Source organism: Oncorhynchus kisutch, linkage group LG20 (assembly GCF_002021735.2).
Source record: "Oncorhynchus kisutch isolate 150728-3 linkage group LG20, Okis_V2, whole genome shotgun sequence".
Taxonomy (NCBI): Eukaryota; Metazoa; Chordata; class Actinopteri; order Salmoniformes; family Salmonidae; genus Oncorhynchus; species Oncorhynchus kisutch.
The window spans coordinates 18044388-18067632 of record NC_034193.2 but is presented as its reverse complement, the minus strand read 5'-3'; the positions used below and the strand labels follow the sequence as shown (position 1 = coordinate 18067632).

Below are 23245 nucleotides of genomic sequence, written 5' to 3'. Positions count from 1 at the left end.
AACCAACCAGTGTTTTTTACCACCATCTTTGAAATTCAGTAGAAAGGTCACTGTTAAAGCCATCACTCTGGTAGGTTAAATGCAGCATTTGAAGTGTACATTTAACCTACATAGCAGTCAATACAAACAAATCTATTAGCATACAAATGTGTGCAAATTATCTTTTCAGATCTTCTCAGAAATGAATCAAGTCCATGGAATTAATATAGACAAGGGTTCTTCTAATAACTTTTAGGGGTTCCCTGCAGTTTCAATTTCAAGAACCCTTAAAGGATACCTCCAGGAACCTTAACTTTTTAGAGTGTAGTAGAACCTCCTCACTGCTTAAACTTTCAGAGGTTAAACTGTGCCCGTGTGAGAACATTAGCAGCTTTTTTTAATCAAGAACGTAATAAGTGATCCTGCAAGTAGGGACAGTTTCATCAGCTACCTCATATAAGCACACGAGGGGGAGGAGTTTCTGTGATTTAGGCCGGCTTCGACTCTGCCATTGGTTGAGGGCAGGTCTTGTTTTTACTGTCTGGAATGTTGGACAGTAGCCCATTTCAAAGGAGATGGGCTTGATAGACGTGGCTGGATAACAGACATAAACAGGACTTGGATGCTAAGCAGGTATCACCGTGAGTTTTTCTTTCCTTTATCCAAGTGCAGAAAGACTATGTCATTCAATAAAACGTGGAATACTAACTTCTGTGACTTTTTGGAAGTGTTTAGCTGTGATGTGAATTCTGCAAGTTCAAGAAATGAAAAGAGAGATAGAACATTGAAGATTTGACAGTGATTTAATGTACCTCTCTCTCTCTCTCCTCTAGCTGTTGTAGCGGCTGAAAGTTCGGGTCAGTTGACCATGCTGTTACAGAGGCTGTCTCTTCGTGCCGGGCTCCCTCCGAGCCCCAGGACTCAACGCACCACCATCTTCCCTCGTCTAGCCAAAGCACTGACACAAGGCAAGTGGGAGGGGCAAACTTATACATACATTCACATACCCGCACACATAATATAGGCCTACGTGCACCAGTAATTGAAGAGATGTATAGATGTCTCTGTAGGATAAATGTTGAAAATACTAGGCTATTATTCCAGTGATTACAATTTCAATGATCTCAGTAGCTTGAGTTTTTAGTAATAACATGATAATTTCCCCAAGCAAGAAGGATAGCCTAGTTCCCTAAATTCATCAAGTCCAGATCATTCAATGATATCATCTTGCATACTTGTGTATACTTGTTTATCCTCCTGGGCCACTCTTAACATGAGATTGATAGCTTTAAGATAATGGAGGCCTATCCATTTTTGTCCATCTCAATCTATCTCTCTGATTCTGTTATTACCCCTCACCCCTGCACCCCAGTCTTTTTCTGCTCCCATCTCTGTTTCTATCTCCCTCTCTCCCTGTCTCGCTCATGCGGTTGGCTGCTCTTTAGTGGAGAGATGTGTGCAGTCAGCGCTGGCTTTTGGAGGTTGCCATGCTGATGTGGCAGTTTGCACCCTGTCATTTTCCATCTCCATGGATACCAGGGAATTTAGGAGGGGGGGGGGGGGGTGAAGGGGGTTCCTGGCTGCTTTTACCCTAACACTTTATATAATCAGTGATGGACCAAAACAGAACCCAGCACACACACTTACTGGTAGGAGAGGTACTGTTGTGTGCTGGTTAGGCACAGTGTTTATGAACATTGTCTCAAGCTAACATGGTGTGTGTGCACAGCACAATGTAAGCATATGTGAAATGTGCATGAAGCTGATCTGTTATCTTATATCTTCCTTCCTCCATTTAGGCTTTGCTTTAATTCATCTTTCATCCAAATAAGGGAGGGAGGCAATATACATGTATAAAGCATTTGAACAGGGCTTCCGACTAGAGCTGGGACGATAAACCAGAAATGCTCAACAACGACCATACCAATCATTTATCGTAAGCATTCTGCTGATGTCGTTCATTGCGATAAGTAGCCTATACTAGAGAAATGTGACGTTTGGAAATGTAATACGTTTGCTGCGTGATTGTTAACGGGACAATTGATGGCTACAACCATCAAACTAGTAGTAGTAGTTTAAAGGATCATCAGGAAAACAACTGTGGTGCACATTCATGTTGTAAATGCGTCGTTCTATTTATCGTTAGCGCATCAATTCAGGTCATTTAGCGCAATATAGATTTTTGTCCATATTGCCCGGCTCCACTTCAGACTCACACTATAAAGCACCAAATTGTGTATTCTTTCTCACAGTGGGTCTGGCGCGTGCCAACAGTAACTCCTTCACCCACCGCGGGGAGCTCCGCAAGGCCAAGAGGATTGTGGTCAAGCTGGGCAGCGCCGTAGTCACCCGGGGTGATGAGTGCGGCCTGGCGCTGGGCAGGCTGGCTTCGGTAGTAGAGCAGGTGAGGAAGGTCTTAAGGCTGACGGGATCACAAGACCTCCACACAAGATGTCTTGAAGCTTGTGTTTTTAACAACTGTCTGCTTATTGTAGTTTATTCATTGTTGCAAGAATACTTCAAATGCGTCTCAATGAGGTAGAAAGTTTGTTGTGTTGTGTTGCAGGTGGCCATGCTACAGAACCAGGGGAGAGAGATGATGATCGTCACCAGCGGAGCGGTGGCCTTCGGCAAGCAGAGACTGAGGCATGAGATCCTGCTGTCCCAGAGTGTCAGACAGGCCCTGCACTCTGGACAGAACCAGATCAAAGACATGGTGAGACAACAGTCCAGTTCTTATTGAACCTTACCAGCGCAAAGACATGATGAGTCCAGGTCTTATACAACCTGCAAAAAAAACATGGTGATATCACTTATTATAAAATCAACTCAAAACATTCCTGCCTCTCTCAATCTTTCTCTCTTTCTCTCTCTCTCTCTCTCTCTCTCTCGGTTTCAGTCAGTACCAGTTTTGGAGGCGCGGGCCTGTGCGGCAGCCGGACAGAGTGGTCTGATGGCCCTGTATGAGGCCATGTTCACCCAGTACAGCACATGCACTGCACAGGTACCTACGCTATCTCTATGTATTTGAATTCACACTGTGTTACCCAGCACAATTACCTCTCAATAAAGTTTTATCGAAACAGGATTTGCTCTGATGTAATCCCAGGTCCTGGTCACCAACCTGGACTTCCATGACGACCAGAAGCGGCGGAACCTGAACAGCACGCTGCAGGAGCTGCTCCGCATGAACATCGTACCCATTATCAACACCAACGATGCCGTGGTGCCCCCGCCCGAGCCCAACAGCGACCTCCAGGGGGTAAACGTGGGTAAAGGGCACGGGGGGGACCGGAGGGGCAAGAACAGGGGCGAGAGGTGTGTATAGCGGAGTAGTGTTAGCTGCTAGCATACTAGCATACAGCTATTATGTTTCACCACCTCACCTCGCTCTACCCGCCCACTACCCCTCCTTTCCCCCCAAAAGATGTGCATGCAGGGATGGTTAAAGGAGATGGGAGGGGTGCATGCATTGCTTTAGTTCCCTTCTGGATGGTGGCGGACTGGGCCTAGAAGTGTGGCTGTCTGGGGGTGACTAATGGAGGTAGAAGCACGTTTCTATACTCCGTTCTCAAGCCCAGGCGAAACTAACAAGTTCTTCTGCTGCTGGAAACGCACTACTACTAGTAATAAACGACTAAACATTGTAGTATCAGTGGCTTTGCTAAACCACACAGTAGACAAGCTAATATCAACGATAGCTTAACATGAAATGCTTCAATTTCAATTATGTATTTTCTTATACACTGACCTCAATTTCAACTGATAACAAACATCAGAAACAGTCTGGTCAATGACCCTTGACCCAATAAATTTCTATATCTTGCTGTGAGACTAACTCCTTTTTTCCCTCCCCTGCAGGTCATCAGTATAAAGGACAATGACAGCCTGGCGGCACGCCTGGCCGTGGAGATGAAGGCAGACCTCCTCATTGCTCTCTCTGACGTAGAAGGTACGCTGCTAACACAGCAACACATTTATTATTATTTTAACATTTTATTTAACTTGGCAAGTCAGTTAAGAACAAATTCTTATTTACAATGACGGCCTAGAAACAGTGTGTTAACTGCCGTGTTCAGGGGCAGAACAACAGATTTTTACCATATCAGCTCAGGGATTCGATCTAGCAACCTTTTGGTTAATGGCCCAAAGCTCTAACCACTAGGCTACCTGCCGTTAGGCAGCACACCATCTGCCAGCACTCTGGGTCAAAACCACACACGCTCATTTAGGAGAATTCATGTAAGAGGGAGAACTACTGGTATTTTGGGTTGTGTTTGTCAGGCACAAAATGGAAGAAAACAGACTGAAACAGGAAGTGACCACCTGGACTTGTACAATAGGAAACACACATTTTCCATTGCAAAATGTTTTAAAACGTTTTCCGTTGCGTGCCCTAATTAACACAACCCTGGTTGTATTTGGAAATATCACTATTGGACTGGAAGGTAATCTTTGTGCAAGTAAACAATCACGTAACCATAGTTACCTCCCATCTCTCGTAGGACTGTACGACAGCCCTCCTGGAACGGATGACGCCAAACTCATTGACATCTTCTACCCTGGTGACCAGCTGTCGATCACCTACGGCACAAAATCCAGGGTGGGGATAGGAGGCATGGAGGCCAAGGTATGTACACAGATGTCAATGTTTAGATTTAGTCTAGTTATTCTCAAAATTATGAAAATAGTGGACCATTTTAGTCAACTAAATACCCTTTCATTTTAGTCACATCATTGTCATGACATTGCCCTCTTTGGGTACAGCAAGCCCCATCCCCCTCTCCCTGTCTCCTACACCCAGGCTGCTGTGGTCAGAGAGAGGTCGTAAATTCCTGGAGGAGATTATCTCCTCATGGCCACAGTATAGAGACAGAGTGAATTTTCATAGAGAACAAAGGAATTTCTTCCACCTTACAGGTCTGAACAACATTTATGTTCCGGAGAAGGTATAAAAGATCGGTGAAGAATCCAGCTACGAACTGGTCCATTTGGTACAATTTTGTAAAACTCAGGGGAGACAATACGGCCACGTTACCATAACACTGTTTATATAATAGCCTCAGATATGAGGTTTACATCTAATTCTTGTATAAGATGATTGAGTGAGGATGATACTGTTGAGACGGCCCTTTTCCATGTTCCGAATAAAACCCCACCTGGGTTTTCTATCACCAGACCATATTTCTCTCAATTACGAGAGGACAAAGGTTGCAGACCAGCTTACCTTGATAACGAGAGGGCCAAGGTTTGAGACCTGACTGCTGAATCTTTTAACCATCCCACGTGGTTAAACTCTTAGACTATCGATACCGACAGAATAAGAAGTCTTTGATATTAATTACTAGTCTGTATTAACTATATTAATTACTAGTCTGCAGCTAGGAATTCGGTATCATTGAACGCGAAGACCGACAACCGCCGAAACATCTATCCATAACGACATGAACTTACCCATTCTAACCACGACAGAGAGGGCGGACAAACTCTCCAACAGAAAGAAACAAACTTTTAAACAGAGACCCCGACGACACACTGAGCGTAAATATATATACTGATTGCAATTTTTCCCGAATGAGTGAGCGTTCATGTGCAAAGGATTAGCATTTCAATTGTTATAATTATCAACTGTGTGTTGTCTTATCTCAGTCGACCCCCACTTCCCTTTTGTACACCAAGCCGCGATGCAGGTTTATCCCACTAGGGGAACTCCGTTATCATTTCCTTGTAACTATCTACTGTTTATTTATGCATTTCTGTGAATTACTTAGTTAGTAAATAAATTATTTTAAGACAATTGATGAATGGATGACTCATAGTGAAGACTGGGTTTGTGCAGATAACCAACAATTTATGACGTTTGGAATGAGACTAACGTGAGGTAAAGAATAATTAATTAATCAGAAGACTATTAATCAGATATGAAAATATCTGAAAAGTTATATTAGGAAAGTTATAACTTTGTAATCTGAATATTTTCCTAGTTGCCCCAACTTCCAAGTTAATTACAGTTACATGATTAATCAGTTTAATTCGCGTAATAATAATTACAGAGAGTCATCTGATAAAAACTAAAAGTCTTAATTTAATGATAGTAAAGACACGACATCATATTTGTATTGCCTCATTAACCTATAGTAAACATAAATCACTGAATTCCATGTGCGCAAACATACGTAGCCTTATAAATAAAATAAACACCAACGAGCCACCAGAACAGCTTCAAGCACCTTATTATGGAACTTGTAGAATCTATGCTAAGTCCATAATTCCATAATTTTGTGTTTTGTTGATGATGGTGGAAAACACTGCCTCAGGCACTGCTCCTGAATCTTCCACAAGTGTTCAATTGGGTTGAGATCTGGTGACTTAGACGGTCATGACATATGGTTTACATCGTTTTCATGCTCATCAACCCATTCAGTGACCCCTCGTGCCCTGTGGATAGGGGCATTGATAGCCATGGTTGCCAAAATAGTGGCTTGCCCAGCGATTTGATACATTGACCCTAAGCATGATGGGATGTCAATTGCTTAATTAACCCAGGAATCACACCTTTATGGAAGAACCTGTTTTCAATATACTTTGTATCCATCATTTACTAAAGTGTTACCATTATTTTTGCAGTTACCTGAAGATTAGAATAGGAAAGTGTGTCGATCAAAACATGTAAGAGTGGAGGACTACAGAGTGTCTAGGTCTACATCTCTGTAATAAGGTTTTGTGAAAGTCTTCTGAAGTCAATGTGTGTCAGACTGAGATTTGGCTTCAAACCACTGTTAAGCAAGTCTTTACATTGGGGGCCAAATCTGTACTTGAGAAACAAGTGGGGAATAGAAAATTGTCAAAGTGTTCCCCCCCCCTACTTCCAGGTAAAGGCGGCCCTGTGGGCCCTACAGGGGGGCACGTCAGTAGTCATTGCCAACGGCACCCACCCCAAGGTGACGGGCCACGTCATCACTGACATCGTGGAGGGCAAGAAAGTGGGCACCTTCTTCTCCGAGGTCAAACCTGCCGGTGAGTTCACCCCGGGTCATCTCTGTGTGACAGACACTGATGATGAAGGCTATTAGATTGATGATGATCACCATGACAACAATGAGCATAGTGATAATGGTGATAATTATGGTGAGGATCACAATGATGAGTATGGTGGTTCTTATGATGAAGAAGATGTTTGTTATTCTAAATGATGATGATAATTATGGTCACCGTAGCCTCATCGAGAACCAGGCTTCCCTAATCGGTAAAGCCTGGTGAAGTCTATGGCAGAAAGTAGCTACAAAGGGGTGGAAACCAGTGACGCCTCGCAATACGTCAAACCAATCAAATGCCTTGCTTAAGTGGAACTCAAACGTGTGTGAAGATGGCTGGGAAATCGCAGATTAAAACCCCATCGAAATATGTTGATATATGCCGGGTTTGTCGCGGCTTTTAATTTCAATAAATGGCAGACAGTCGGCCACACTTGATACTCTAAACAGTTACCATATATCCTGCAGGTAGATATGGGATAATGTCTGTTGAGTGATCAAGCAGAAGAGTTGCATTGCCTTCATCAACTCGGAAAACAGTGACGAACATAACACACGTGCTGCCCTTCTATGGGCATGTGCGGGGAGGGTTCTTGAAATGTAACATCCAATCAAAATGTAGCCGATCCTCTGGAATCCAGCCGACCGTTCTAGTCGTTTCGGCTAGCATGACATTATCCAGACTATGGCTACACGTGACTATGGTTATGATGATGCATGCGAATGTTGGTCCCTTTTGTTGTTGGTTTGTGTTGCCTGTGCTCATCAAATCAAATCAAATCAAATTTATTTATATAGCCCTTCGTACATCAGCTGATATCTCAAAGTGCTGTACAGAAACCCAGCCTAAAACCCCAAACAGCAAGCAATGCAGGTGTAGAAGCACGGTGGCTAGGAAAAACTCCCTAGAAAGGCCAATACCTAGGAAGAAACCTAGAGAGGAACCAGGCTATGTGGGGTGGCCAGTCCTCTTCTGGCTGTGCCGGGTGGAGATTATAACAGAACATGGTCAAGATGTTCATAAATGACCAGCATGGTCGAATAATAATAAGGCAGAACAGTTGAAACTAGAGCAGCAGCACAGTCAGGTGGAAGTTGAAACTGGAGCAGCAGTATGGCCAGGTAGACTGGGGCCAGCAAGGAGTCATCATGTCAGGTAGTGTCTATCTCCAGGCCCCACCATGGAGCAGCAGACTGAGATGGCCCGGAACTCTGGCAGGACCCTGGCAGCCCTTCATCCAGAACAGGTCAGACCCTCATAAACAGTTCTACAGTATACAGTCAGACCCTCATACACAGTTCTACATTATACAGTCAGACCCTCATACACAGTTCTACAGTATACAGTCAGACCCTCATACACAGTGCTACAGTATACAGTCAGACCCTCATACACAGTTCTACAGTATACAGTCAGACCCTCATACACAGTTCTACAGTATACAGTCAGACCCTCATACACAGTTCTACAGTATACAGTCAGACCCTCATACACAGTGCTACAGTATACAGTCAGACCCTCATATACAGTTCTACAGTATACAGTCAGACCCTCATATACAGTTCTACAGTATACAGTCAGACCCTCATATACAGTTCTACAGTATACAGTCAGACCCTCATACACAGTTCTACAGTATACAGTCAGACCCTCATACACAGTTCTACATTATACAGTCAGACCCTCATATACAGTTCTACGGTATACAGTCAGACCCTCATATACAGTTCTACAGTATACAGTCAGACCCTCATATACAGTTCTACAGTATACAGTCAGACCCTCATATACAGTTCTACAGTATACAGTCAGACCCTCATATACAGTTCTACAGTATACAGTATACCTGATCCCAGGCGTGTCAGCACTATTCTTACTGCGGTTTGTTTAATTTTATTGAACTGTCTCCACCCCAGAGAGGTGAGATCATCTGTCACCTGGCAAACCTGCTGGTTGAGAAGAAGGAGGAGATCCTTGCTGCTAACAAGATGGACATGGACCTAGCAGTCAATGCAGGTAACTATTCCTATCTTGTCTAGCTCTCTGAATGGGTTCATGGTATTTGTCAAACCAGCTCATACTTGTAGGGACATTTACTTGTCAACATCCCATTGTGTGACTATGTGAGGATGTGGATAATTAGAGGGTGTGGTTGCATTTAAACGTTCTGTATATACGAGCTGCTCTAACTGAGTAGTCAAAGTGATCGTCCGGTGTTTTCTGCTGTATTGGATTCTTTGTGGTCTCCGTCCCCTATCAGGTCAGTTGTCGTCAGCCTTGCTGAACCGTCTGAGCCTGTCCCCGGCCAAGCTGAATAGCCTGGCTATAGGCCTGAGACAGATAGCCCTGGCCTCTCAGGACAGCGTGGGCAGAGTGCTGCGTAGGACCAGAGTAGCCCACAACTTAGAGCTAGAGCAGATCACTGTGCCCATAGGAGTACTGCTGGTCATCTTCGAGGCCCGCCCCGACTGCTTGCCACAGGTAATTTGTGTGTGTTTCTGTGTGTTTGGGCTCGTCTGTGTTTGAAAGAGAGTTTGGGGTTCTGTTTGTGCACTGCTGATCCTTTTTTGGTAAGATGGGGTGTTCGTGCTGGGGGTCATGCTATATGTTCAGTACCTGTGAAAGTGAACGTTTTTTACACACCTGCTCATTCAAGGGTTTTTCTTTAGTTTTGCTATTTTCTACATTGTAGAATAATAGTGAAGATATCAAAACTATGAAATAACACTTGGAATCATGTAGTAACCAAAAAAGTGTTAAACAAATCAAAATATATTTTAGATTTGTCGAAATAGCCACCCTGTGCCTTAATGACAGCTTTGCACACTCTTGGCATTCTATTAACCAGCAACACCTGAAATGCTTTTCCAACAGGCTTGAAGGAGTTCCGACATATGCTGAGCACTTGTTGGCTGCTTTTCCTTCACTCTGCGGTTCAACTCATCCCAAACCATCTCAATTGGGTTGAGGTCAGGTGATTGTGGAGGCCAGGTCATCTGATGCAGCACTCCATCACTCTCCTTCTTGGTCAAATAGCCCTTACACATCCTGGAGGTGTGTTGGGTCATTGTCCTGTTGAAAAACAAATTATAGTCCCATTAAGCGCAAACCAGATCGGGTGCAGAATGCTGTGGTAGTCATGCTGGTCACCATCACACCTCCTCTATGTTTCACGGTGGGAACCACACATGCGGAGATCAACCGTTCACCTACTCTGCGGCTCACAAAGACACGCCGTTTGGAACCAAAAATATCAAATTTGGACTCAGACCAAAGGACAGATTTCCACCGGTCTAATGTCTATTGCTTGTGTTTCTTGTCTCTTCTTATTATTGGTGTCCTTTAGTAGTGGTTTCTTTGCAGCAATTCAACCATGAAGGCCTGATTCACGCAGTCTCCTCTGAACAGTTGACATTGAGATGTGTCTGTTACTTGAACACCTTGAAGCATTTATTTGGGCTGCAAATTCTGAGGCTGGTAATCTTGTGAATTTATCGTCTGCAGCAGAGGGAACTCTGGGACTTCCTTTCCTGTGGTGGTCCTCATGAGAGACAGTTTCATCATAGCGCTTGATGGTTTTTGCGACTGCACTTGAAGAAACGTTTATAGTTCTTGACATTTTCCAGATTGACTGACCTTCATGTCTTAAAGTAATGATTGACTGCCATTTGTCTTTGCTTATTTGAGCTGTTCTTGCCATTATATGGACTTGGTCTTTTACCAAATAGGGATATCTTCTGTATACCACCCCTACCTTGTCACAACACAACTGATTGGCTCAAACGCATTAAAAAGGAAATAAATTCCACAAATTAACTTTTAACAAAGCACACCTGCTAATTGAAATGTATTCCAGGAGACTACCTCATGAAGCTGGTTGAGAGAATGCCAAGTGTGTGCAAAGCTGTCAACAAGGCAAAGGGTGGCTACTTTGAAGAATCTCAAATATAGAATACATTTTGATTTGTTTAACACTTTTTTGGTTACTACATGATTCCATGTGTGTTATTTCATAGTTTTGATGTCTTCGCTGTTATTCTACAATGTTGAAAACAGTACAAATAAAGAAAAACCCTTGAATGAGTAGGTGTGTCCAAACTTTTGACTGTTACTGTAAAGGCTGTTGCTCTCATTTGCGTGTAGGTATCAGCTCTAGCCATAGCCAGTGGCAATGCTCTGCTGGCGAAGGGGGGCAAGGAAGCAGCCAACACCAACCGCATCTTACATGAGCTGACCCAGGAAGCACTGGACATCCACGGGGTCAAAGAGGCTGTACAGCTGGTAAGTATCAGCTGGAAAAACATCCCATTTAAGAAAAACAGCATGGAAGTTATTTAAATAACATAATTTATGCTAAAATCAGAGTAATTCTGTGTTACTCTGCCGGTAGTAAATACAGTCAGACACCATGCAAAAGCAATCTTTCATTCCTCATTTACTAAGGTGAGTGATTCAAATGTAGCACAGTGAATTTCCCTTATAGAAAAATACAAAGTAAATCCTAGAATACAGGGGTTTATTTTGAGTCTGGATATGACAATCTGTTGCTAGTAATTGGAATGCATACACATTTTGTGTGTGTAACTGTGTGTACATATTCTATGTGTGTTCCAGGTGAGTACCCGTGAGGAGGTGGAGGACCTGTGTAGACTAGATGAGATGATAGACCTGATCATCCCGCGAGGCTCATCCCAGCTGGTCAAGAACATTCAAAGCGCAGCCAAGGGCATCCCAGTTCTGGGCCACAGTGAAGGCATCTGCCACGTCTACATCGACTCGGAGGCCGCCATCGACAAGGTCATCAAGATCGGTCAGTGGGACAACACACACAGACGCACATAGGCCAGACCTGGATTCGAATACATGCTTATTTAATTATTTGTATTTTAAAAACATATTTTCTGCGTATTTTAGTATTTTCAAATAAAGTAGCCAAATCAGCTACCACTTCGAAGTATTTAAAAAATACTATTTGAAACTGTTTCTGAGTATATTTCAAATATCCATATGACTAAACAGACCTGGTTCAAATGTATGGGAGTATTTAAATATTTGTATTAGAAAATATACTTGTTAATAAGAGTCTATGTGCAGCAGGTGGGATGGAGTCAGGCGCAGGACACAGAGAATGAGTAAGAACAGACTTTACTCAACAAAACAGCAAAATATTCCACGCAGGGAAAATATACCAGCTCACAAATATAAGCGGCCACTTAACACAGAACAAACACGCACAAAACCATGGGGGGAACCAGAGGGTTAAATAAGGAACATAATTATGGGAATGGAAACCAGGTGTGTACAATGAAGACAAAACAAATGGAAAATGAAAGTGGATCGGTGGCGGCTAGAAAACCGGTGACGTCGACCACCGAATGCCGCCCGAACAAGGAGAGGGACCAACTTCAGCGGAAGTCGTGACACTTGTCTGTATTTTCAAAGAGATGCCAATACTTTTCCAAATATTCAACTACCTGATGTATTTTCTAAGAAAAAAATATCTAAATACTTAATGTAATGTATTTGAAAGTAATTGAAATACCTTTTAACTGGTATTTGAACCCAGGTCTGACACAGACACGCCCACATAATTGAATGGTTGTTTTACTACCAATGAAGGAGAAGGAAGTGATTGACATTTTCTCTCTCCAGTCAGAGACTCTAAATGTGACTATCCTGCGGCCTGCAATGCTATGGAAACACTGTTGGTTCACAGGGACATACTCAGGACTCCTCTGTTTGACCAGATCATAGACATGCTCCGCACCGAACAGGTAAGACCACACACACAAACAAATACAGACACACTGACAAAGTGATATTATTCTCCTTTTCTCCAACTAAAATACAGGTTGAAAACACTCAAAGGCTTGATTAAATGACTGACTGGTTGTTTGGTGATGTGGTTTGTTACATTTTACTACAACTTATTATCAAATATTCATTTTCTTTCCCTGGTGTTGGGGTGAGGTGGATGGGTTTACACGTGTTGATTAACCACATTAATCATGTCTCATTGTTGATGATTTATGCTCCTAAAACCAAATTCACAAAAATGAACACTAACAGCTTACTATGCATTTGATAACCATAATAAGAAGACAGACTACCAAGTATCACAAAGTTAGGTTGTGTTTCACAATAGCAGATCAATCTATTGCACTCTATGGAAACTTTGGTCATTTATACATCAACTTTAAAGAAGAAAAAATATTTCCTGTAAAAAAATTAAAAATCTCAACAATGACATAATTTTGAATTCTTTCTGCAACTCTTCAACCTACTGTCTTTTCTTCACAACTGCCACCAGTTTGGCATAAAAACATTAAGACATATTGACATAGTAAAATAAATGCATGTGTGTAAAAAAAAATATAAAGAACATTCCATGCTGAAACACTCATTTAAGTTGATGGGCTATATTTAGGATAATGTTTAACAGCTATGTTATTCTATTTAGGAAAAAAATGTAATCTTATTTTGTTTATATATTTGACATGTTAGGAAAATTCCATCAAATCCTTGAATGTTTCAAAAAATTCCAGCAGTTTACTGGTAAACTTTGAAAGTTACTGGTAATATACCCTCCCTGTAACGGTTTTCTTGTGGTGAAGGAGAGGCGGACCAAAACGCAGCGTGGTTTCTATTCATGGTACTTTAATAAAGCAACTACACATTAACAATCTACAAAACGTGAAAACCTAAACAGCCCTATCTGGTGCAAACACAGAGACAGGAACAATCACCCACAAACACACAGTGAAACCCAGGCTACCTAAGTATGATTCTCAATCAGAGACAACTAATGACACCTGCCTCTGATTGAGAACCATACTAGGCCGAAACATAGAAATACCCAAATCATAGAAAAACAAACATAGACTGCCCACTCCAACTCACGCCCTGACCATACTAAATAATGACCAAACAAAGGAAATAAAGGTCAGAACGTGACACTCCCTTTGTAACCCTAGATCCAAGCAAGTTGTCTGACTCAACCAGTTTAGCAATCAGTCAATCTTAACTCCCCGATTGATTGATTAATTGACCGCTCGTTTTATGTAATGATGACCCCTCCCATGTGTGACCCCCTCTAGGTGAAGATTCACGCTGGCCCCAGGTTTGCCTCCAACCTGACCTTCAGCCCATCAGAGGTCAAGTCTCTGAGGACAGAGTACGGGGATCTGGAGTGCTGCATCGAGGTGGTGGACAGTATGCAGGAAGCTATAGACCATATCCACAGATATGGCAGCTCCCACACCGACGTCATTGTGACTGAAAACGGTAGGGCTGTCTGTCTATGTAATTGTTGTGAGGCGTTTCTGTTTTTTCTCTTCTTTTTACTTAGTTTTTTTTTATCCTGTTGATTCACCCAGATTAGTCTGGGTGAGAGAGACCACATCTCTCTTTCAAGAGAGACCTGTCCTTCAATCTTCCTACCACTTCTTTCTCAAAGTGATGACAGCACTTTTTGCCTCAGTGTACAACCTCCCTATGAGACTACTTTGAAGGGGACAGAACTGATTTGAATGTAGAACAGGTTTTGCTAAGGGAACAGTGTTATTAATTTATATTTAGTTATATGATTTATCGTCATCTTAAATGTTAATGTCCCCTCAAGTTTGATAATTCATTTTGATTGAGTACTTTACTGACAATATCCAATATAGGTTGGGTTATAGATGTTTTTTTAGTCGGTTCCCTTCAGACATAGCATTTCTGCCTCAGTTCTACCACCTAGTGGCCGCAGATTGTAGAACACGTAGAACCACATTGAATTCTCCATTTTGTGTAATAGAAGAAATATACTGTATATAGCTGAAGAGAGATGTTGATGTTTAATGATGATGACAGTGACAATGATGGTAGTTGACTATGAAGATGATGGTAGTTGTTGTGATGATGAGGATGATGATGATGATTCTTACAGAGGACACAGCGGAGCGGTTCCTGCAGCAGCTGGACAGTGCTTGTGTGTTCTGGAACGTCAGTTCGCGATTCGCAGATGGATACCGCTTCGGACTGGGTATGCATTCATTATTTACTTTTTTATCACCTCACTTACTGTTCAATTACCCTACTCACTCACTCATTCTCTGTCTCCCTCCTTCCTATAGGTGCTGAGGTGGGCATCAGCACAGCTCGTATCCATGCCCGGGGCCCCGTGGGCCTGGAGGGTCTCCTCACCACTAAGTGGGTCCTGAGAGGAGACGGCCACACTGCTGCAGACTTCTCTGAACAGGGCACCATGGAGTACCTCCACGATAATTTGCCAGTCACACAGCCACAGCCCAGACAGATAGCTGCCCAGAGTGAGGAATGACAGAGGACCTCCAACTAGAGACACACCTAAACACACTTAACCACCATGAGAGAAAAGCTTTCCCCTGGTACCAAATAAACAATCCCATTGTCATATTCATTCGATCTGGATCAGAGTTTACATTAATTCTACATCAGCTCTCAAAAGTTTTATTGCAGTGATTACCTCACTCAGTATTCAGTGAATCAACTCATGATTGGTTACATTGACCCTGTTAGACTGTAGAAGGTCTCACACCATTGGTCTAGACATTAATTGGTCTAGATCTTATGCGCAGTAGTGATGAGTTTGGTAAATATGCTCTCCATGACCCACACTTAAAGGGAATTTTTGCTTAAGCTAGTTTACATCCGTGTTATTATCTCTATCAAGAGGCTCCCCTCTTGGTTTTAGTTCCTATTGATTGGTTTGTTGTGCTGTGCTCTACCGGATGAGACCCTTACCCTCAAAATATTGGTTCGGTGATATGAATGCACAACCAAACAGTGTTGATGCTAGGTTTAAAGCTCAACCTAAGTTAGGAACGTTACTGATGTGTCATTTAAATTGGGCTTGAATTGTAGGTCCTCAAGGCCACAAATTGTATGAATTGCTATTAACATTAATACTGCATCGTTTTGCAGTTCTACCAACACAATCCTTATTTATATGCAGTTAAATGACCAGTGATGAACCATTGGATAAACAATATTTAATAACCTTAAATGTGTTTTGTCATAGATATGGATGAATAAAACCATTTATTGACCCAATCTTATTCATAAGCATTCAAGTTAGATTGAATTCTATAAGAAAGCACCTCCTTTTTTTATTTCCCTCTTTTCCTCTAAACTTTTTATGTCCTTTTGAATGCAAATGCTTTATTCTCCTGCTTTTGCTTTTTTTCTTCCACACTGTCTATTTACGTCGACTTTACAGTGCCCAGAGCCTCTGTCAGATACAAGAGCTGCTTTCCGTCTCCTTCAGGGGACTACTGCCTTAAGATACAGTGCTGCTGTTACATTCCAGCTTATGAGCTTTATATCTGATGTCAAGCGACGCACACTACAGATCAGTTCTGTTTTTTTGGGGGGGTAATTTGTAGACCATATTGTAGAATAAAAGTTTTTGGTGAATAACAATGGGATTTTCATTTTACTCTGGTCCTTTGATTAGGAGATGAATAACTCAAGAATGCCAATGACTTTACATGTATGTTCGTCTCTGTCCTTCCACCACTCTTTTCTACTAACACAAATAACAAATTAGCACCAAAGAAGGAATACTGATCTGAAAACAGATGTCAAAAAAGGGACTTTTTAATGGTTCTCATCTGGGAATAAGGCTTTTCCGTAAGTGGGGCATGGAAGATGGAAGACAATACTACAGAGGTTTAATTATCCAGCTATCAGAAATGAAAAGAAAGAGGGAGAGAACTGAGACTAATAATGGAATCACAGAGTATGCTCTTCTGTGGTTCTTCTTCTCTCAGCTAAAGAATTCATCCTCCAAAACGCACTACTTACCCTTCAATCAGCCCTCCACAAGTCCAAAGGGTACATTGATGAAGAATAAATGAAGAAAAGACAGGATATTGTCAGATCTCACTGTTTTGGTACTTCTATGGAAGAAGCTTAATATTTGTAATGGAAAGTATTGTATTAATGACTTGCAGAGGTAGAGAGTCTGATACATGGATATTTTGCTGTTCTAGAATAGTCTATTGATGAGGGATCATGCAGCTTTTGGCCGGCCAAGTAGGGCCTGTAGTATGCATGTTCTTTGCATGTAGCGCTTACAGAGGTAAACATACTGAGACACACAAACATAACGTACATGGTTGATACTAGATTTTAATCATGTCAGGACCCCCTGCATTAACTTCCATTTACGACAGACGCCAAGCACCCTGTGAATCTTTTGTCGAATGTTTCCCCGTTTAGGCAGAGCCAGATCCCATGTTTCACCCTGTTGATGCACTGACGACCGTGGGGATTGGAGTCCACATATATCAGAGGACGCAGGGCATGTCACTGGACTTTTACAGCAAAGTCGACCGTTCTTTAATTGAACATTACTCAAGGCCAAAACTTATATTTTTTGTTTTGTTTGATCTAAAGAGACTCAAAAGTGTTCCCAGCTGGGCTTCAATTTTTTTAATCAATAATTAATTGTCAAAGTTATTTATTCATGTGTATCTTCACCAATTATGGGCGTCTAATTAACAGTTTCAATAATTGATGTTTATTTCTGAAAGGGTTCCTTATCACACTGGCTGCTGAAAAATGCATGAGCAGGGAAGCAGACTTGGTTTAGTTTTTTTGTTCTGAGAGAGCTTGATGCTCGGGGGCTAGTACCAGGACACATTGACTCTTCCCCTTTGAGTTGGCGCTAGCCCTGTGATGTGGGTCTAATACGGGCTTCTTTCATGGACCCAAAGCCCCTGCTCGGCACCATGTGATCTCATAAAGACTCCTACATGCCCATCCTCAGATACCCTTTTTTTGTTCTTTAATTACCGGCTTCAAATAATAATGTTTCCGTGTTCATTTTGCTTTGTGTATCGGGGGATGATGATGATGTCACAACAGTCTGCAGAGTTGGACCTTGATGTGTATGCCTCTATGGCTATCCAACTCCATAGCTTATGTTTAAAATGCCAAATAATGAACTTTAATAAAAGTATGCAAAACAAGACTGTTCCCGTAACCAACTTTGATAATGACAGTAGTTAATAAAAACAAAAGGCTCCTTGGTTGACTTTTATCAACTTTTCATTTATTTTGGTTCCTATAGGACAGGGGGTTGGGGACTGGCAAAGCACATCATTTTGCTCTGCAGCAACCAAAGCTAGAGAGACCATCACCGTTACCATACGAGCATCGCCTGAGCACCGAGGTCTACTTTCCCAGTCTAAGCAAAGCAGCGAAGACCCAACACCAAATGGAACAAAACCCCCAATCACATGAATGTGATTTCAGGGTCAGATGACCACAGTAGATACACAATAGTCAAACAGTGCTAGCAATAGAGGGTAGGGCTTCAATACAGAATTTAGAATTGGGCTGCATTAGGGGAGGAAGAGGGGGGTCTCGATTGACCTTCAGGGGGTCTCGGTGACACGTCTCAGGGAGCCGATGGTGGGGCTGGAGCTTCCCCACTCGCTGTGCCTCCTGTACTCGCCAGGGCGAAGGAAGTACTGACGACCCCTGTAGTGGGGGTGCTCGTGGAGGATCCAGTAACCCTCCATGACGTTGGCGGAGGAGATGTCGCGGCTGTGGAAGCTCTCGTGCAGGTCGGGGCAGTCCTCCATCATCTCCATGTTCTGACCCCTGAAGTCAGAGCGCTCGTAGATCTTCATCCTGTAGTTTCCTCGATACTGGGAAAGGAGAAGACAGGCAAAATGGACAATGGATATATTAAATGATACACAGACCGTATATAGACGTTAATGTAAGTGTACTATAAGGAGAATGAAATATAACTTGAACCATGACATTTGTGAAGAAGAAATTGACTGTGTTAAAAAAAAAGGTGTTGGTTGGCATTTGTGAATCTATTTGTCATAGCCTCAGCCAAATGTCAGTAAGAATCTAGCCAAGTAATTACAATAAATGCTAAGAAAGAAGAAAAAAAACAGTAGACACTGAAGCCCTCAGCTCAAGGGACTGAAAACAATGTGGGACTGAGGACACACGATGTGGTACACTCACAGGGGGCACCATACGGCAGGAGCGGATGCAGTCGTTGAAGCCAGCCCAGCGCTGGTAGTCGGGGTACTCGCCCTTGTTCAGCATGTACTGGTAGCCAGTGTAGTTGGGCTTCTCGTAGGCCACCCAACAGCCACTGTCCACCTTTATGGAGTTACAGCGGCTGAAGTGGTTGTGCATCTCAGCACAGTCGTTGCTGCACTCATAGTGGCGGCCCTGGAAGTTCTTGTCCTCGTAGAATATAATCTAGAAAAGAGAGATGGAAAGTTCAAATCAAAATGATACACACGATAAGCTAACGCAGCAGACGTAAAAGAATCACCTGAGCAGAGTTTCCACATCCTCTTTCCAGCGGAAAAGGAAGCTAGGTTGAATGAACTGTATCCCTGAAAGCCAGATGCATCCTGTTGTTGGAAACACCGCTAAGGGTGGGTGCACACATGATAACACAGATATTGGGGAAATGTTTTGGCTGTCTTCTGAAAAATGTAAATAACCTAGCACAGAATGAAAAACACAATTACATTTTCATTATCAGGAACTGCAATCCAACGTACACCATTTATGATGTGGAATTGAAATAGGCCAAGCCTACCTATAATATATACTTTTAGTACATGTGTCGAAGAAGAGAGTGTTATTGGAACAATAAGAAATTATCCACGGCTCATTTTCACATCCCAGAAACCGCACTGAGGTACATGCACATCCTTTAGGGCAGTGGTTCCTAAACCTTTTATAGTCCAGTACCCCGTCAAACATTCAACCTCCAGCTGCGTACCCCCTCTAGCACCAGGGTCAGAGCACTCTCAAATGTTGTTTTTTGCCATCATTGTAAGCCTGCCACACACACACACACACTATACGATACATTTATTAAACGTAAGAATGAGTGTGAGTTTTTGTCACAACCCGGCTCGTGGGAAGTGACAAAGAGCTCTTGTAGGACCAGGGCACAACTAATAATAATAATCAATCATTTTGCCCTCTATTTAGCCATCTTACATATAAAACTTAATTTGTTGATAAAAAATGGTGAATAACTCACCACAGGTTAATGAGAAAGGTGTGCTTGAAAGGATGCACATAACTCTGCAATGTTGGGTTGTACTGGAGAGAGTCTAAGTCTTAAATCATTTTCCACACACAGTGTGTGCCTGTATTTAGTTTTCATGCTAGTGAGGGCCGAAAATCCACTCACACATAGGTACGTGGTTGCAAAGGGCATCATTGTCTTAACAGCGCGATTTGCCAAGGCAGGATACTCAGAGCGCAGCCCAATCCAGAAACCTGGCAGTGGCTTCTGATTAAATAAAATTTTCACATAACCGCTTGTTGCAATTTCGATGAGGCTCTCTTGTTCAGATATCGGTAAGTGGACTGGAGGCAGGGCATGAAAGGAATAAAGAATCCAGTTATTTGTGTCATCTTTTTCAGGAAAGTACCTGTATAATTGCGCACCCAAGTCACTCAAGTGCTTCACTATATCACATTTGACATAGTCCGTAAGCTTGAGTTCATTTGCACACAAAGAAATCATACAATAATGGAAAGACCTGTGTGTTGTCCTTGTTGATGCAGACAGAGAAGAGCTCCAACTTCTTAATCATAGCCTCAATCGTGTCCCGCACATTGAATATAGTTGCAGAGAGTCCCTGTAATCCTAGATTCAGATCACTCAGGCGAGAAAAAACATCACCCAGATAGGCCAGTTGTGTGAGAAACTCGTCATCATGCAAGTGGTCAGACAAGTGAAAATGATGGTCAGTAAAGAAAACTTTAAGCTTGTCTCTCAATTTTTTTTAAAGTGTCAATACTTTGCCCCATGATAACCAGCGCACTTCTGTACGTTGTAAAAGAGGTACATGGTCGCTGCCCATATCACTGCATACTGCAGAAAATACACAAGAGTTCAGGGGCCTTGCTTTAACAAAGTTAACCATTTTGACTGTAGTGTCCAAAACGTCTTTCTAGCTGTCAGGCATTCCCTTGGCAGCAAGAGCCTCTCAGTGGATGCTGCAGTGTACCCAAGTGGCATCTGGAGCAACTGCTTGCACGCGTGTTATCACTCCACTATGTCTCCCTGTCATAGCTTTTGCGCCATCAGTATAGATACCAACACATCTTGACCATCAAAGTCCATTTGATGTCACAAAGCTGTCCAGTACTTTAAAAATATCCTCCTGTTGTCCTGGTTTCCAGTGGTTTGCAGAAGAGGATGTCTTCCTTAACAGACCCCCCATAAAAGTAATGGACATATACCAGTAGCTGTGCCAGGCCCGCCACGTCTGTTGACTCATCCAGCTGTAACACATATAATTCACTGGCTTGTATGCGAAGCAGTAATTGTTTCAAAACATCTCCTGCCATGTCATTGATGCGTCAAGTGTTGTTCGATGAAGGAATTGTCTGTATAGTTTTTTGGGCCTTTTCCCCCAGCATTGTCCCAGCCATATCCGCGGCAACAGGAAGAATGAAGTCCTCCACAATAGTATGGGGCTTGTCTGTCTTAGCCACTCGGTAGCTCACCATATAAGACGATCTAGCCCCTTCTTATTAATGGTATCTGTTGCTTACTACTCGAAAGTCGTCTTAATTCTCGCTCAAAAAACTCCCGTGGCTTTAAAAAAAAAAAAATTATGTGAAGAATGTGAATCACATTTATATTTGGCGTACCCCCGACAGCATTGCGCATACCTCAGTTTGGGAATACCTGCTTTAGGGCATGGGACAAATGAATGTGTTGTATCGTTGGAAAAAAACTGTGTTGTGTCAATTGTGAGTGTGCCCATGTTGCTGGGGATCAGAAGTGCCCGGTACGAGAGAGACAGGTTGAGGTTGCCAGGGTGAGAGTAGAACAGAAGGTGTCGTATGCTGAGGCAGTGAAGAGGATGATTGTCATGGATGGGTAGTAGGCCTAGGCCAATACAGAGTGAATTTGAGACAAAAATAGCTAAAGGATCATATTATTAAACAGACTTTTCAAACATGAGTCTGTTGTAGACCCACTTCCTCTCTGCTTACCTCATGTCAAAATAAAAGTCCTGCACGTGCGCCATATGTGGGCAAAAAAGGAATAACTTGTGGCGGACTTTTATTTAGTCTGTTTAATAATACAATCCTTTAGATCCCTCAAACTCAACTCGAGCTCGAGGCCAGGTTCCAATGCATTTTTTACTTGTTCTCCTCTAATCAGGGACCGATTTAGACCTGGGACACCAGGTGTGTCCAATTAATTATAAGGTAGAATAGAAAACCAGAAGGCTCCAATGCCCCTGCTTTAGATAACAAATACACCCGTGTTGCTAAAAGAACCTACCTTTGAGACTATGCATTTGTGCTGCCCTCCTCTCCTCTCCGTCCAGTCCATTCATACTTGCACATTGGCTTTGAGCCTTTAACACGTTCGATTCACCATCTCCTAAAATCCCCCTCCAATATCATTACTGGCCAATCATTTCTAGGTAAATTGCAAGCTATTTAGTTATTTATAATACTATCCAGTGAATCCAAATATGAAAGATGTATCACGGTTTATCAGACAATTCCTGTATTTCCCCGTGAAACGCATGGTGTGTTCATGCTTACCTTGCTCATTGTGACTGTGTTTAGTTCGGACCGGACCGGGTAGTGAGCGGTACTGGACCTCTTTATAGACCCTGCAGGGATCAGGCCTTTGTAAATGTGACACAAAGCTTTGTCGTGTCAGCACAATGTGCTCTACGGGCTACAGAAAACTATAGGGCTGGCCCACAGCAGCAGCTCTTTGTCTCTCAGCTCTCTATCTCTATGGGAAATACTGTACAACGGCACTTTCCGAAGTCACACAATAAGAGTTGCAACCTCTGCCTTTATTGGCATTGAGGCTAGCAATGTATAGACAGACTACCAGAGAGAGAAAAAAATACTAAGCCATCCTTAACAGCTTTATAATGAATTGAACTTGTTGCAATGAGTTTCTGATTTGCAATTCATTCATTCAACCAGTTAGTTAATCAATAATATTCTTAATGTTAAGGCTGTGACATACCAGTATAGCAATATTTTTTCCTTGGCAAAAATGAAAACAGGAAGCAGACCAAATTCTTTGGTCCTTTAAAAACCTGCTGTATGTATAATATTGTGTGCTATAGCTTGGAAAATAGATAAATGTGACTCTAGATGACAACATAATGATGTTTGTTTCCAACATTAGGGCTGTTTTACTGTTTTCCTTGCC

The 23245-nt window shown here is 42.4% G+C and overlaps 2 protein-coding genes across 5 annotated transcripts; one reads left to right on the top strand and one right to left on the bottom strand.

Annotated features, from left to right (window-relative positions):
• Positions 1-492: 492 nt before the first annotated feature.
• LOC109865178 (delta-1-pyrroline-5-carboxylate synthase-like) lies at positions 493-16323 on the top strand. Of its 4 annotated transcripts, none has more exons than XM_031798796.1 (18): positions 493-612; positions 813-947; positions 2232-2383; positions 2546-2695; positions 2879-2983; positions 3089-3247; positions 3841-3931; positions 4485-4609; positions 6852-6996; positions 8187-8260; positions 8931-9030; positions 9275-9495; positions 11158-11295; positions 11629-11824; positions 12667-12788; positions 14112-14298; positions 14945-15040; positions 15132-16323. In XM_031798796.1, the coding sequence occupies exons 2-18, from the start codon at positions 848-850 to the stop codon at positions 15335-15337; spliced, it is 2367 nt and encodes a 788-aa protein (XP_031654656.1). In that variant the 5' UTR covers positions 493-612; positions 813-847; the 3' UTR covers positions 15338-16323. The 4 variants fall into 4 exon arrangements, with proteins under 4 accessions (XP_031654656.1, XP_031654655.1, XP_020308873.1 ...); XM_031798795.1 differs by having other exon boundaries at positions 493-620; positions 3089-3241; XM_020453284.2 differs by having other exon boundaries at positions 493-620.
• A 1749-nt stretch (positions 16324-18072) lies between these two features.
• LOC109865708 (gamma-crystallin M2) lies at positions 18073-22742 on the bottom strand. Its single transcript, XM_020454092.2, has 3 exons — positions 22615-22742; positions 19030-19272; positions 18073-18695 (listed from the first exon to the last, which is right to left on the bottom strand). The coding sequence occupies exons 1-3, from the start codon at positions 22621-22623 to the stop codon at positions 18420-18422; spliced, it is 528 nt and encodes a 175-aa protein (XP_020309681.2). The 5' UTR covers positions 22624-22742; the 3' UTR covers positions 18073-18419.
• Positions 22743-23245: the final 503 nt, after the last annotated feature.

What these genes read in the sequence shown, in the direction of transcription:
- LOC109865178 (XM_020453284.2), top strand. An exon ending in TGCTCTCTCTGACGTAGAAG is followed by an intron (nt 3,932 to 4,484) that starts GTACGCTGCTAA and finishes CATCTCTCGTAG; the next exon opens with GACTGTACGACAGCCCTCCT. An exon ending in GCCCCGACTGCTTGCCACAG is followed by an intron (nt 9,496 to 11,157) that starts GTAATTTGTGTG and finishes ATTTGCGTGTAG; the next exon opens with GTATCAGCTCTAGCCATAGC.
- LOC109865708 (XM_020454092.2), bottom strand. An exon ending in CCTGCCGTATGGTGCCCCCT is followed by an intron (nt 18,696 to 19,029) that starts GTGAGTGTACCA and finishes CTCCTTTCCCAG; the next exon opens with TATCGAGGAAACTACAGGAT.